Genomic DNA, 16,546 nt, shown 5'->3' on the forward strand with positions numbered 1-16,546 from the left:
CCGAGAGCGGAACCGTGGTGAGTGAGTGGAGCCCCACCCCAGCAGGCGGGTAGGGGCGGGGCCTAAGGTAGCAGGTGGGGCGGAGCAGAGCGAGGAGAGCCCAGCGAATGGGTGGAGTTGGGGGCGGTGCCTAGTGGGTCGGAGTGGAGCCGAGCTAGTGGGCAGAGCTGGGGGCGGAGCCGAGCGGGGCTGAGTGGAGCCCCACCCCTAAGAGCAGAGGGGGGCGGGGCCAGCGGAATCACGTGGGAGGCGTGACCCGCCCCGGGCTCCCCAGGGGAGCGCAGCGCGGGAACAAGGAGCCTCCTGGGAAACTGAGGGAGAGGCGGGAGCATGCGCACGAGGCTAAGGAACCCGAGAGGCGCGTGTGACTGGAAATCCCTTCAGAGGTCGCCGTGGACCCAGCGGGGAGCGGGCCCTGGTGTTCCCGCGGCCCGAGATGTGACCCCAGAGTCCGCTCCGCCGGCCGCAGTTCCCCCCTCACACGGGAGGCCGCGGAGGGAGGCTGAGGACCCGCTGCGCAGCCTCCTTGTCCCTCCTCAGGGTCGTGGTGGACTCTCCGTCTGTCCAGGTGGGTTGGGGTCCAGGGGTCTCTGGGAGGGTCCTGAGATGTCGCCTTGGAGACTTGGTTTCTGGGCGCGACCGTGCTCCCGGCGTGTCGCGGAGACCCCTCCTGGTGCCTGCGGTGTAGACGGCGTGACCTGGAGGCCTAGACGGTGGTGGGTGGTGGGTGGCCCGGCCCCCGCGGTCCTCCGCACTGACCCGGGCAGGGCGTCCTGGCCCTGGGCAGGGGGAGAAGCGCGGACGAGAGCCGGCTCGACCCCGCCAGGGCGACCTTGGGGACTCGCTGTAGCTGTGAGCAGGACACGGGCGACGCCACCTCTCAGGCTGGGCAGAGGCCAGCACAGCTCCGGGGTCTCTAAGGGACGGTTTGGCGGTGGCGGGTGAGGAGGGGAGGGGGAAAGGGTGACAGCAATGTCGTGGAGACGGACAGGTGGACAGTTTTGTCCTCTATAAAACAGTCAACACTCCGTGTCGCAGGCTCCACCCTGGACAGTGAGGACACAGGGGAAGACCCCTGGCCAGGAGTCCCCGTGTCCTCTGGGAGTCCCCTGCTGTTCCTGGTCTGTCCCGAGAGTCCAGGCGCTGAGCAAGCGTCGGACACTAGGTGGCGCCAGAGCTGCGCAGGCGCCAAACAGGCGCGGGCTCCTTTAGGTCCCTGATGTCCTGACACCGTCCATGGGTCCGTTTCCACTGCTGAGTTGTCACATTGTCACCTCTCACCGTGTCACTCAGCTGCCCCGAGACCCTCCTACCTGATATGAAGGCCTGCTTCAGGAGATGGTCCGCCGCCTTCTGCAGTTGCGTCCCCATGAGTCCCCCAAACTTCCAAGGACATCTGTCAACCTGTCCCACCTGGTGCTTGCTCCCTGTGCTTAGTGTCATTTCCCCCTGTTGGACGTGCTGAGCCGCGCATTGGACACCAGGTGGCGCCAGAGCTGCGGGTAAACTCTCCCTGCAGCCACAGCCTTGGGCTCTGTGCTCATCAGCCTGGTTCCTGGAAAACCTTCAGGATTCCTCTTAAGAGCAGCAACTAGTTTTAGTGTAACTCAGTGAATTTGATGCATGGGATGAATTTTCCCGCCAGGAAAGGGAGGATTATTACACTCTGCCCAGAGTGTTTTGGGTCCATCTTCTTGGAAAGCAAAATACACAATGAGATCCCCAAGTGAGATGAGGGTCTGAATTCAGCCTTGACCTCTCCCTACAACTGTCATTACCGGGAGGCTTCTGGAATCTCTGCCAATGTTGGGGGCATTTTCTTCTCTTTTTTGGGTTCTGATTTTCATAAGCCATGAAATAGAATTCAATCAGAAGCATCCCCACTGATGAGTCCCAGTTAGTGTTCTACTAAACTAATACAACATAAAGATCAAGTAATGTGCTCTGGTTTCTAGAAAAGAGTCTCAATTCAAATGTGTGAGCCTGTGTATTGCTTGCTACCTGAGAAGAGATCATAAAATAAAATTGCATCCAAAATCATAATAGTGGATGACACCTTTTTTTTTCTTTATTTCTTTTGGGAGGTGGGGGGCATTGGGGATTGTACCCACAAATGCTTAGCCACTGACCCACATATCCAGCCATTTGTCTGTATATTATTTTGAGACAGGGTCGTCCTAAGTTGGTGAGACTGGGTTTGAACTTGCAATTCTCCTGCCTCAGCTTCCTGAGCTGCTAGGATTACAGGCTTGCAAGGTCCCATCTGGCTTACCTCTTTCAAAAAAAAATCCATTTTAAAGTATACATTTAAAGTATACATTTGTGGCATGTAATGTACATATACACGATAAATCACTTGCTTCTATAAAGCCTTCGTTTTGCAAGATGCCTTTGAGAGTTTCATAGGGCAAATGCCTATAAGTCTTGTTGGGTTTTTCCACAAACCTCAGGCGCAAAGGAAATCTGTGGGACCTGAGAATTCCTTTTAGGAGTGTCTCCTGCAGGGTTTTGACTTTTTCTCTGTCTCAGCCTCAGTTTCTTCATTTGTAAAATGGGGCTCGTGATCTCTGCTTCGTGGTGTTGGGAGAATTCAGCCAGATGTTAGTAGGGGACAGCTAGCTGCCTTAGAAGGTCCCTTAGGTGCTGAACCTATAGAACGTGTGCTGTCAATCCCTCCTCCCCTCTTAGAGTCTGTGGCAGTGAGATTGAGTGGGACATTTATATGAAGAACATCCTGGGGACTTTAATAGGAATGAAAGATCCTTGCATTGGATCTGCAGATCGCTTTCAGTAGTATGGTGTTTTTTAATAACATGAATTCTGCTTATCCAAGAACGTGGGAGGTCTTGCCCTCTTCTGAGGTCTTCTACAATTTAGGGATGAGGGTCAGAAAAAAAAGAAAGACAGTCACATGAACCTGACCTGACTTTGCTCTGCACATATACGAATACACCACAGTAAATCTCCACATCATGTACAAATACAGGGCTGGAACCTAATTAGAATAAGACCTATTTCATGGTTGTATAAATATGTCAAAGTAGACGCTATTGTCATGTATAATTTAAAAGAACAAAAAATAAATAAATATGAGCCGGGCACAGTGGCATACTCATGTATCTCAGCAGTTCAGGAGGCTGAGGCAGGAGGATCATGAGTTCAAAGCCAGCCTCACTAAGAGTGAGGACCTAAGCAACTCAGTGAGACCCTGTGTCTAAATAAAACACAAAATAGAGCTGGGGGTGGGGCTGGGTCGAGTGCTCCTGAGTTCAATCCCTGGTACCCCCCCAAAAAATAATTAATTAATAAGAAGTGTGCATAAGCTATAAACAGTCAAACCTTTGCATAATTACAGATCCAAAACTAAAAGAAAAAACGGGGAGCAAGAGGTGGAAAAATAATGGACTAAGTTTTTTTTACAAGCTTGATGAAAGAATATTAACCAAAAAAATGGAAGGAATCCTAGATCAAAATATCGTCAAAATGAACGGAAATCCTCTTGCTGAGACCAGGTTAAGAATTATACAAAATTCCTTGTAAACTTAAAAAAGTTGTAAGTATAGTTTCTGATTCAGAATATTGACATTACCGATACTTTAGAATAAGTCTTCAGAAGTTCTGGGAGAAAAGAGAATGTTTTTTAAAGTAAAGAAATGGGGGACATTCATAGTGGTGCACACCCGTAACCCCAGAAAAAATCCTGACATCCCAAAATCTAAGATTAATGGGCATAAATATTATTTTCCCAAGTTTTAGGAACTTGTATTCCTGGATATTTTGTCACCAGGAATGGGAAACAACCACCACCTTTTCTCTTTAAATATCCTTGCAACCTCACTGTCATGCACCTAAGTGGTTGAGTACAGGGTCAGGATTGACCCTATTTGCTTGTAATTTGTGAAATTAGTTTTGGACAAGAAATGCTTCGTGAGAAAATCCTAGCAGATGTTTTGCCGTAATGCAGGGTCACCCTGTGTAAGCTGAGGTTTTGATATAGAACCCAACTTCCTTCTAAGGTCTTTGAAACTTGGAAAAATTACACAGAGTACAGAGTCACTTATATCCATAGTATTTCTATTTGAGTTATGATATGGTCAAAATATACACAAATGACAATGGCACTTTGCATTTAAACTGCCAGAAAGCAGGAGGTTGTCTTAAAAGCAGAGCACGCCCTCCAAAATCAGCTCATCAGAGGCCCTAGAGCACAGTGAAAGCACATTGCTTCCTGAGACCCTGGGACCCAGAAGAGAAGGAGACCATATCTTTTTAAAAAAAAAAAATTAAATTTGTTTTAATTAGTTACACATGACAGTAGGATGCATTTATGCACTTCGATATCTCATACACAGGTGGGATACATTTTTCTCATTTTTTCTGAGTATACCTGTTGCAGAATCATATTGGTCGTGCAGTCACATATATACATATAGTAATAATGTCGGTTTCATTCTATCTTTCTACCCCCACATCCCCTCCGTATCTTAAAAGTGTAAACAGAAACAAATAAATAACTTTTTTCCCTCCAAATGTTATACATGAAGACCACATCAAATTTCAATAATAGAGTTAAAAATGACATTTTCCAGATACGGAAACCTGGATGTATTCATCCACAGGACATACACAAATAGAATACGTCCAGGATCCAGATAAATCAAAACAGAAGTTGTCCAGGATTCAGATAAATGAGAAATGATGGGAACCTGGACCTGTGGATCGAAAGGAAGAATCAAACGCATGATAAATGCCCAGGAGAACCCAAGACACTATGTTTGACCTGGGTGGTAAAGAATGGCAGCAGATATGTGTCCATCCAGCCCTTCTGCTCAGATCCCATTCTTTATTGGACTTTGCTTACAAAACACAAGTACAATGGTGATGTTTATCAGAATTTCTCGAGGGCAGCGACAGGCATCCAACCAGGCACAGGGCACCTTCCACAGTCATGGTGACCTTTCCTTTCACATCATCGCCCTCCTGACTGCTGTGACAGGACCTCACCTCCTGGTGGCTCTGATTGGCATTTCCTTGAGAATTGATGGATGTTGAGCATCTTTTCTTTGCTCGTTGGCCACATACGTGTTTTTGCTTGGGTGGGATATCTATTCATATCCTGTGCTGTTTTTAATGAGGTTATTATTTTTTTTACTAAGTTCTGAGGTTTTAATAAAGGTTTAATTTTTGTGTGGTGCTGGGGACTGAATCCAGGGCCTTGTGCTTACAAGGCTAACACTCTACCAACTGAGCTCCAGCCCCAGCCCCAAACGTTGAAAATCAACCTCTTTCCTGATATATGATCTGAAAATATACTCTTCGTCCTATATGTTGTCTGTTCACAGCTGATAGTTCTCCTTTCTGTACAGACGATTTGTAGTTACATGTCATTATGTTGCTGACTTTGTCACCTGTACTTTTGGTGTGATATCCCAGAAAATAGTTTCCTATTCCAATGTCATGAAGATATCCAATTGTTTTTTTGGGGGGTGGGGGGACAAGGTTCACAGATTCATGTGTGACATCTATGTCTTCAATCCATCTCGACTTGATCCTTGTGTGTGCCGTAGGACAAGGGTCCATCATTTTTCTTTTGCATACAAATATCTGTTGAAAAGACTATTCATACTACATTGGCTATATATGGCAGTGCTTTGAAAGATGTCTCCATGACATTGTATGAGGATGTTTATCAAGACACCCCGTTCGTTCCACTAGTTTATAGGTTTACTATTATGCCACTATTCCATAATTTTTTTCTTTCTTCCTTTTTTATTTCTTTTGTATGCAGGTGTGGTTTTCAAGTGTTGGTGATGAACCCCAGGACCTGTGCATGCACACTAGGCAAGGGCTACATCTCCAAGATCCATCCCCAGCCCTAACACACGGTTTTAATTACCATAGCTTCAAAATATATTTAAAAATTGAGTGTGGCTCCATCAGCTTTGTTGTTTATCAGGGTTGATCTACCTATTCAGGGTCTTGTACAGTTGCATGTGGATTTTAGCTACCTCGTTTCCTATTTCTGTAAAATATCCTCCTGAGATTTGGATAAGGGATTGCATCTGATCTGTACATAACTCTGATAATATGGACATTTTGATATTGATTCTTCGCATCATGAATACGATGCGTGGTTCCTCTGATTCATGTTTGCTTTAATTTCTTGCATCATTATAGTTTTCTGGGTACAAGTGCCAAGTTCATGCCTCAGTATTTTGCTCTTTATATTGGTTTATTGTGGGGATTGTCTTTTGAATTTTCTTTTCACATATTTTGTGGCAATTGTAAAGAAACAAAGCAGAATTCTTGGGATGTTGCCTTTGTGTTCTGCTGAATGCCTGTCAGAATCCTGAAAGGAATTCTGTGGGATCTTTAGTGTTTATACCTATGTCAACACATCACTCGTGAGACAGTGTCTCTCCTTCCTTGGAATTTGTATGCTGTTGGGTGTCCCTATAGATGATCCGCATGTACTGAGCCACCTGTGTCCCATGGATAAACCCCAGGCCTTCACCATGGATGATGCTCTCAACGTGCTGAATTTGGAGGAGATCAAGATGGTTTGGTGCTAATTGTTCAATGTGTAGCCCTCCATCATGAAGTCCCGTGTCTCTGGGCCCCTTTTTGGAGGGGTGGGGTCTCTTCTGTTACTGGTTCACTCTTCTCCATCAATACTTGTTTAGTTCCAGTTTCCAACCTCAGTGTTCCGAGGTTGTGTGTGTCTAGGGTTCTCTTTTTCAATCTGGTTGTGAATGGAGACGTGTTGATTCACGTCTCTGCGACATCCTCCTGATGCACCCCCAAGTTCTAGTAGGTGGTATTTTGATCCTCATTTTTTTCTCAAGGAAATTTCTGATTCCACTTGTGAGTTCTCCGTGCGTGACTGGTTAAACAGTGTTGTTTAATTTCCACATAGTTGGGATTGACAGTTTTCAGTCTTTAATTTTATCTTCACTCTATGGTGCTTGTTGATGTACTTGATAGGATATCAGATATTGATAGGATCGAGGAGGCTTGTCTGTGACCTGGTATGTGTCCTCTTATGAGCGCTGCTCTGAGCACATCAGAGTAGTGTATTCTGCCTGGGATGTTCTGCATGTCTCTTGGGTCCTTTTGTCCTGGTTTATAGCTACACCTTGAAGTGCAGTCTTAAGATCATGCTGCTGTTATTGTGATCTCAGCCGCCCAATATCAATTGATTGAGGACTTTCATTGATTCAGACTTAACAGCTATTCATAATAACTTAATCAGCCACTTTGTTCTGTCCTGTAATCCTTTGGACACCTTTCTCCTATGTTTCTATGTCCCTTTTCTGTTTTTTAAAATGTTTAATCTCATATTCTTTGCTTCCTTTAATACCTACATTTTTATAAAGACATTTGATTCGAGAGTATTTTATATTTGGCTAATTTTGCTAATTAAATAGGATATGTGACACGTGAATAATTTTTGCATCACTGCTATCATGATTGGTAAACTCCCACGTGTGACTTATTGTCTAAACCTGGTGTTCTTACAGCATGTACCTTTCACCCGGGAAAGGAGTTACTGCGATGCTGAATGTCTTTGGAACGCAGAGCAGCACAAAGTGGTGCCTAACAGCATCCGCATGGAGAACACCTCTCCTGGGAGAGGCTGAGATCAGAAGTGAGCTTCTCAAAGCCAATCTTCACATCACTGGGACAAATCAGCTCTGATGTTTCAAAGCTCACCAAATGACCCTGCGCCACATTTAGAGTCTTATCCCTTACTTTATAGTTTCAGAAAGAATGTTTTCCACAACTGAGTTGATAATTAAAAACCCTTTTATGAGGATAAAATATATGTAACATAAACATTCTGACCATTTTTCAGCCTACAGTCAAGTGGCCTGGAATCTATTCACATTATTGCACGACGGTCACCACCACCCATGACAGCACTCACTTCCTAACTGAATAGAGGTTCTCAACATACCAAGGGACAACTCCCCGCTGCCTCCTGTCTTGGTCTCTGGACGCCCTTGTGTTCCTGCTCTGTCACTCTGCCCACTCCAACTCCCACCGTCTTTAAGTATATTTATACAATGTTTGTTGTTTTGCGACTAAACCGGCTTCACTGAGTAGAGTAACTTGCGGACTCAGTTAGGCGGCCCTGTGATCCAGAATATTCTTCCATTTTAAAAGTTGATGATATTCCAGAGTCTACAGAGGCCATCACGTATTGTTTACATATTCTTATGATTGCAGGTGTTGTTTCTATGTTGGAATGTTTAAAGCATGGTTTTAAGAGCAATGATGTGGAGAAGGCTGTTTGACTCCCTGCATGTTGAACGTGTGTGTGTGAGAGTGTGTCTTGTGTGTGTGTTGGATCATGTGATATTTCATGGTAGAATATGTTTACAAGTGTAGTTTGGAAAAATACAGATAATGGAGACGATGCAATATTTGAGAACATTGTGACTGTTGTATCTAAAAAGACTTTGCAATAACCCAGGTTATGACAAGTGACATCCAACTCACAGGCCCCTATTAAGGATCCGGTGAGAAACATGACATCCCCATAATATTTCACAGAGTCCCATGGTTTGGCTTTCTTTGATGTACTTGCATCCACACATGTCCAACTGGATAGTTCAACAGAGGGAGTGAGACTTTGCATTGCATTTAAACCAAAGACTCTAAACACTCTGTCATGATAAATCACTCCAAATTCAGCACAGTTTCTCGCCTTAACAGAACTTATCCACCACGGGCTACTGAAATGTTTACTGTCTTCTCCCACTATATCTGAAAATACTAATTATACGTTTTTCAGTACAAATAAACACCAAAGGGCTGAACGAGGCATAGCTATGGGTCACGAGGATCTGGATACAGTAAAATATTGGATCATCCTTCAGTGTGATTCTTGCATAGGAGACAATGCTGTCCAAGATGGACATGACCACGAAGCAACTCATGAGCAGCAGGATTGTCTGGGTGGCCCTCAGTTCTGGGGATAACACTGGAGACAGGCTGGTGCTATGGAGATGCCGGGACTGCCTCTTGTGCCTGCACAGGAGAGCCACCATGTATCCACTGGAGACGGCCATGATTCCTATAAAGGAGACTTCCCTGAAGGTCAGCAGGGTGGACAAGCTATGCCGGAGGAAGAAGGTCATGGGAATGAAGGAGCAGGATTCTGTAACGTACATAAAGTTGTCTGAGGTCCAATTGCGGGTAGCAGCAATGGAGATGAAGAGGTGGCTACTGAAGGATGAGTAGATGACCCACAGGAAGAGAAGGAAACACAGGTTATGATGTGAGGGTTTATGTTTGAACCTTGCCAAGCAGGAGCCCCTGGGGCTGAGGGTGATGGCTTGGAGGACACTCAGCAGGCAGGTGGCACAGATGGAGAAGCCCCTCATCAACCTGTACAGGTAGATGAGCCATTTACACGTCAGGTCATCCCACCTGCCCCCCTGAGGTATAAAAATGTCCGAAGCTATGAAGCCATTGATGAGCAGAATTACCAGGTGGATTAGGGCCAGGAGACCAATGGGCAGGTCAGAGGGCTTAGGTCTGTGCCCAGTAATGTGCAAGGAGATGTGGACCAGAAGAAGAAGGGCGTTGGCCATGACCCCAACGCCAGTCACGGTGTACACGGTGTTTCTTATGTGAATGTTACTGTACAGTCTGTTGGCTTTGTTCATCTTACAAGGGAAAGAAAAATATTGTGACCACAGTAACTCACAAAAATGTCTTTTTTTTTTTTTTTTTGCAAATCTGACCTCCTTTATCAATCTCAAATGAACACCACTTCCATGAAGAAAAAAAGAAGATTCATCCAACTGTATTTTTATTCCACATGAAAATTCAGTTCTGGTGCTGGGCACAGTGGTGTCTGCCTGAAATCCCAGTGACCCCACACACTGAGGCAGGAGGATCACAAGGGTGAAGCCAATCTGGGCGTCTTAGTGAGACCCTGTTTCAAAATAGAGAGTCAAAAGGACCAGGTGTAACTTTGCTGGTGCACTTACCCACCAAGCAGCCCCCAGCACAAAATTTAAAAAAAACACCAAACTATGTTCTATTCACACCCTGGAGAACGCATCTCCACACACCGCCTTCTCTCAGTACCTTCCAATCTCACTGGGACCTCCACAGCGTCATATATATTGATACTTCAGTTTTCTTGTACATTAAGAATTGTCAGCCAGGTGCCGTGGTGCACTCATGTAATCCCAGTGGCTCAGGAGGCTGAGATGGGACAATGGCAAGTTCAATGCTGACGTCACCAAGTTAGCAAGGACCTAAGCAACTTCCTGAGACCCTGTTGTCTCAAAATGAAAAATAAAAAGTGTCAGGGATTTTTTTAAAATGGGGTCATGTCATGGCTCAAAAGAATATATTTCCTTCCTATTACCTCATGTCTGAGGTTGTCTGGGGCAAGACAGGAACTTACTTGATTTGCCTTTTCCTGATCTTGTTGGTCAGTTGCATAATAGGAGGTCTACAAATTGGGCCAAATTTCAGGGGGGTTGATTGCAAGAAACTGGAAGTAAGGCCCTCCCAAACATGAGTGTCCACAGACTAGACCTGCATGGAGTTACTTCATATCTGCACCATTTTAACTCTGGTTTATTTCCCACCAGACCAAATGTTTGTAATATATAAACAAGAAAATATTGGTGTGAACTCAGATGTCGGACTGGTTGAAGTTGCAAGTTGGAGCTACCATTTACAATAGCTTCTTCTTAAGCACCCTAGGATGCTGAGGTCCAGTCATCTCAATTGTCCACATAAAGAGTCCTGTTATGTGGATCCTGCAGAGACTATGTGGGAAAAAGTAAAGTGTGCCTACCAACCTTGGAAGTGTTCGTGGCACATAATGAGCTCTCCAGAAATGTTGGCTTCTAATCTTATTATCATACAGTTCTTCATGCACAAGACTTGGGAGAATCAATGCAGCTCTTTTAATAACAGATCAGATGTGTCCCTGCCTGAAAAGAAAGAGAAGAAAGAAATTACGGCAGGACGTGGGGGTGCACGCCTGTAATCCCAGCAGGTCAGGAGCCTGAGGCAGGAGGATGTGAGTTCAAAGCCAGCCTCAGCCACTTACACAGGCTCTGAGCAACTCAGCAAGACCCTGTGTCTAAATAAAATATAAAAATAGGGTGGAGATGTGTCTCAGTGGTTAATTGCTCCTGTGTTCAAATTGCAGTAAAAAAAATAGAAAAACCAACATAGTAGAACATTTGCACTATTCTGTTCTGAGGACTCGAAACTTTATGTCTGTCCTTGGAATCCCCTGAGGTGGCTACACATGTCACATTGCTGTTAATCCTCTATCCAGAATAACTAGCCTATGTTAGAACATTCTGGAACTATTGCCAAGAGCATAGTTATTTTTTCCTTTTCAAGACTTTACAATCAGAGTAGTAAATAGAACTACATTTAAAACAGACTTGGTGCTATTTTAAAACAGAGTTGGTGTTTCAAGGTTTTAATTAAAGGACACGTGTCCAGCCCATTCCTGAAAGACAAACTCCAAGATGTTATCTCTATTACAAGTTCAAGGTGACATTTTTCTGGAATCAAATGCCCAAGACTGAAATTTATGCTGGAAGATTTGTTGAATGATCTGCTAGAACAATATTTCTTGGAGAGTGTGTGCAATGCTTTTTTAGGTTTCGTACATGAGTAAGAATATGCAGTGTTTGTCTAAAAGGGAAATTCTCTACACCATTAGGGGAAAAAGTTCTTCTTTTCCCAAATGTGGTGATCAGGAAAAATAAAATTTTATTCTTTCCCTTGTTCAGTATATTCAGGTTTGCTACCATAACAAGCCCAGAAATGACACTAGGAAGATCTTCCACAAGGCACATATGATCACAGCACAGATGTTATTCCCTGACATCTTTATACATAAAATTACATACATCTGTTCTTATAACAACTGTTTCATGTAGGTAACATATATACTGATGAAGCTTTAAAGAATAACATAAACATCTGTGTTTAAATATGATGGTTTATGTACAACATTTTAAAATAAAAATTTTAAATTTTAGTTCTAAAATTGTGTTCTGTTATACCATTTGTGTGAAATGGAGACTTTGCTTTTATTGTGTTTAATACATGTTAAAACATGTGCAAGGCAAGCACCCAGCATTGTAAAATCCTTTCAGTAACATGTTTAAATCACCTGCAAATCAGACCATTCAAGGACACGATTTTCAATCTTATTTCAAAATATGTAGTCGTGCAAACATGAAAGTTTTGGAAAAGTAGGAATGAGAAGAAGTCAGGAGTTTTCAAAAATATTCAGAAATTAAGACCCCAGTTCATTGTTGCTTTAAAATGACCAGAAAGTCTTATTTGTCTGAAGGCAAAACTGCACAGTAGCAGCATGAAAAAATGAGTCTCCTTTCTCCAGAGCATGAAGGAATGTTAGCAAACACTTTCAACGACAAAAACAGTGTAGACCCAGGAGCAATTATATATTTCTGAATCTATCCAGCTGTAACCAAAGAGTTTATTTTTCCTACCAGAAACTGAACCCAGGACTCCTCAACCACTGATACACAGCCCGAGCCCCATCCTCTTTTTTATTTTGAGACAGGGTCTCACTAAGTTGCCCAGGGCCTTGCTAATTTCCTGAGGTTGGCTTTGAATTCACAATCCTCCTGCCTCAGCCTCCTATACCCTGGGATTCCCGTGCCCATCCTCCATCTAAATTTCAGATCACATCATAATGTATCAGCAAATCATACATCCAATACAGAATACTGATTTCACTTAAATATCATACAATATGTAAGTGATTTTTAAAAGTATGTAGCTACATCTGTGTTAATCGCTCATTGACATTAGAATTTGTTCTGGTGAATAAGAACCCTTTATAAAAATGAGCTAAAAGAAATTGTCCAGCGTGTCCTCTCCCAGCCATCGCATCTGCCACTCACACCTGTCTAGCACAGAAGAGCCCAGAGGCTCAGGACCAGGATAAAACTTTCTGCTTCCCTGCAGGGTAATCAAGGGGCCTCCTAACCTGTGGCTCTTAGCAATATGATGGTATTCGGTTAACACACTTTTCAAAGCAAACTACATTAGAAAGACTGCACCTTTCATAGAGAGGGACATAAGTCACAGGGGAAGTAACGTGGCCCAGGTGCAGTGGTGCACACCTGTAATCCCAGCAGTTTGGGAGGCTGAGACAGTAGGATCACAAGATGAGGCCAGCCTCAGCAACTTAAAGGGACCCTAAGCATGTTAGGGAGACCCTGTGTCTAAATAAAATGTGAAAAGTTCTGGGGTTGTGGTTCAGGGGTCAAGCACTCCTGGATTGCATCCCTGGTACCAAAATAATAATAATACCAGCAGCAGCAAAGGAGCACACTTTGATTCACGGTTGCTATGTAGTTCAACTTTACCACAATTCCCATGGCTAAAGTAAGATGGACAAGTGAAATCTGGGAGGGAGACTCATCTTGCTTTAAGTGGGTTAGGATCTCAGGAAAAATTGGGCAGGAAGTTCTTCTCTGTGGCAGAGATGTAGCTGGGAAACTCTGAAGAGCACTAGGGAGAAACAGCTTGCACATCAGGGAGGGCACAGCCACCCACAGCCAGGTGCCCTGCCGGGTGCAGAGCCACTGTGACATATATAAGGACCAAGAAGGAGAGAATCCTGGAGAATATTTGGGTGAATGAATGGCAGCCATTTCCAGAAATTAAGGCTAAAAATAATCCATTGTTACTGAAATTTGGAAGGATTTATGAACAGCTCAGGGTTCACACTTACAGATAGACCCTAAGAATATCTTAAAGTCTGTATTCAGAATCATTAAAAGAAAAATTAGTCTTCTAACAACAGTAGGGAACTGCAAATTAGATTCATCACAGACCCTAAGCTGTCATCACTGGGAAACCCAAACTTACCTACCTGCAGGAGGATCTGTGGCCCTGATGAGGTGAGTCAAGTCCGGTTTGCTTTAGGAAGAAGAAAAGCTCACTTTTTTTCTATAAGTGAATTTGCATGAACTAGGACCTGAAAATACACACCAGGACAAAATGAGTTTAGGATGTGGGGAAAAGGCACAATCATACATTGCTGGTGGACTGCAAATTAGTGCAGCCAATCTGGAAAGCAGTATGGGAATCCTTGGAAATCTGGGAATGGAACCACCATTTGACCCAGCTATCCCTGTCCTCGGTCTATACCCAAAGGACTTAAAAACAGCACACTTTAGGGACACAGCCACATCAGTGTTTATAGCAGCACAATTCACAATAGCTAAACTGGAGCCAACCTAGATGCCCTTCAGTGGATGAATGGATAAAAAAATGTGGCATATATAATCAAAGGCCTTTCAGACACTTTCATTATTAGGAAAAGGGCAAAGAGAACTTTTAAGTGAATAATGAAAAGAAAGAAGATTAATGGACACAAATAGTCTTCTTATCTAGCTATGGACAATTCTATTACCTTGTCATTGGGGAAGGAGAAGGACACCACAATCAGATTCACTGGTCTTTTCCTGGGATGGTGACACAGGACCACTGTCCTCTCACTTGAAATTTGCTCATGGGCAGAGCACCCACTATGAAGTGGCACCATTCATTTCTAAATTGTGTTATTATATGTAATAAAAGAAACATTGTATGGGAAAGTTTGATAGATGCCTGTGGCCATTGAGGTTGCCCTCATTACCTTCTGGGCTATATAAAATTATGGTTTTTAATTCCTCAGAGTCTAGTAGTCAGAGATCAGTAATATTCTATTTGTCCAGGAAGGTGAGAAAAGGAAACCTGAGCATATTTAGTATAAAGCAGGCAGGCAACTTATTACATCCCTGATTATTGGTTTAGGAGTAAATAGCATATCAAACATGGAAACGCACATGTAACATGAGCACTGCTATAGTTGCTAGAAGAAAATTAAACAGAAGCCTGAGATAATCAGCACTTCCTATCAAAAATAGCACCTAACTTTCTGTGTCTCAAAGGATGACGCAACCTAGGAAGATCTCCTTCCTCATATTTCACAGAGCACCTTAGTCTTCTTAAATATAGGGGTGAGAGCTGGGTGTCTCAAGCTACCAAAAACCTCACTCCTAGACCCAGTTTGCCCCTTGCAACCTCCTCCTACAAGCTTCAGGTACTTACTATCTCTGTGGAACAGAGAGGCACTTACCTGGATGGATGCGGAGCACTTGGTGCACCTGAGCATAACCTGCATGGTTCTAAGGAAAAGAGGCTGTGAGCTCATCTCTCTGCAGCCTGCAATTTTAGTGTCTCTACTAAGGTGACAAGATCCCACTGGGGAGCACAGAACTATGGAGTCCCCAGTGGAACATTTCGCTTAGTCCCCTTGATTTGATTTTGTTCTGGATAACAACCATCTGGGGAGAGGTGCTCAAAATTTCCTATGAGTTCCCTTGACAAAAAAAAGTGTGTCCCAATCTTGTAGACAACTCCAAGTTCTCTTACTTGGATTCAAAGTTCAAATTAACCCATACCCTTTCCACATGTTATGATGCCTGGATTCTGGGGATGAGAGGTCCCTAGATCCTCCTGAGGCTCTGTAGATCCTCTCCCTGTGACGTCTGATGGATGCCCTCTTCTCCACTCCATTTTCATGGGGACCACCTGGTTTCCTGACATTGAGGGAGGGGAAGGGAATGGGTATGAGGTTATAAATGATGGTGGAATGTGATGGACATTATTTTCCAAAATACATGTATAAAGACACAATTTGGTGTGAATATACTTTGTATACAACCAGAGATATGAAAAATTGTGCTGTATATGTATAATAAGAATTGAAATGCATTCCGCTGTCATATATAAATAAAAAATAATAAATATTTATTTTTTAATTGCAGTTGGACTCCATACCTTTATTTTTATTAATTTTTATGTGGTGCTGAGGATCGAACCCAGGCCGTGAACATGCTAGGAAAGCACTGTACTGCTAAGCCACAGCCACAGCCCCCATTTCAGCTTTCTAGTTGTCCATGAGTTAGAATGCTTCAGATCACTCATGTTCTAAATCTTTTTTATATACACTTTTAGATGCTGGGGATTGAACCCAGGGACTGGTCATGCTAAGCCCAGACTTTACCACCAACCTATATCCACGGTCCTAAAACTTTAATTTGAATTTCTCACCCTGACTATGGATGCCTAGTAACCTGTTTGCCATTCCCAGAAGCTTTCTTCTACCGTTTCCAATCTATCCAGTCCAGTAAATGTGAAATTTTTTGTACCAGGGATTGAAATCAGGGTCACTCGACCATGGAGCCCCATCCCCAGCCCTTTTTGTATTTCATTTAGAGACAGGGTCTCCCTGAGTTGCTTAGGGCCTTGCTGTTGCTGAGGTTGGCTTTGAACTCACGATCCTCCTGCCTCAGCCTCCCGAGCCGCTGGGATGACAGGTGTATGCCACCATGCCCAACTAAATGTGAAATTGCAATTGTAGATACTATATTTTTAGTTCTTTGCATTTTCATTTGATACCTTTAATTTTCCATTTTTCTCAGGAAATAACTAATCTTTTCATCTATTTTACCAGTATGAACTA

At 43.6% G+C, this 16,546-nt stretch overlaps 1 protein-coding gene across 4 annotated transcripts in view; it reads left to right on the forward strand.

The window, feature by feature from the left end:
- The first annotated feature begins 278 nt into the window (after nucleotides 1-278).
- LOC124102418 (vomeronasal type-1 receptor 90-like) overlaps nucleotides 279-16,546 on the forward strand; it is a 46,497-nt gene continuing 30,229 nt past the window's right edge. The window contains exons 1-2 of one of the 4 annotated variants that reach the window (XR_006854867.2): nucleotides 433-568; nucleotides 1,294-2,343. Coding sequence is in view for 1 of the 4 variants with exons in the window: in XM_046458695.2 (XP_046314651.1) it covers nucleotides 331-568 (238 nt within the window). In the remaining 3 variants the exon portion in view is untranslated. Of the gene's footprint in view, nucleotides 569-1,293; nucleotides 2,344-7,520; nucleotides 15,889-16,546 lie in introns of those variants that run through there. The other 3 variants (XR_006854868.2, XM_046458695.2, XR_009228129.1) reach the window with 3 other exon arrangements.

This window comes from Marmota monax, unplaced genomic scaffold, assembly GCF_021218885.2.
Source record: "Marmota monax isolate L192 unplaced genomic scaffold, Marmota_monax_Labrador192_F-V1.1 WCK01_AAM20220418_F8-fsc00370, whole genome shotgun sequence".
NCBI lineage: Eukaryota > Metazoa > Chordata > Mammalia > Rodentia > Sciuridae > Marmota > Marmota monax.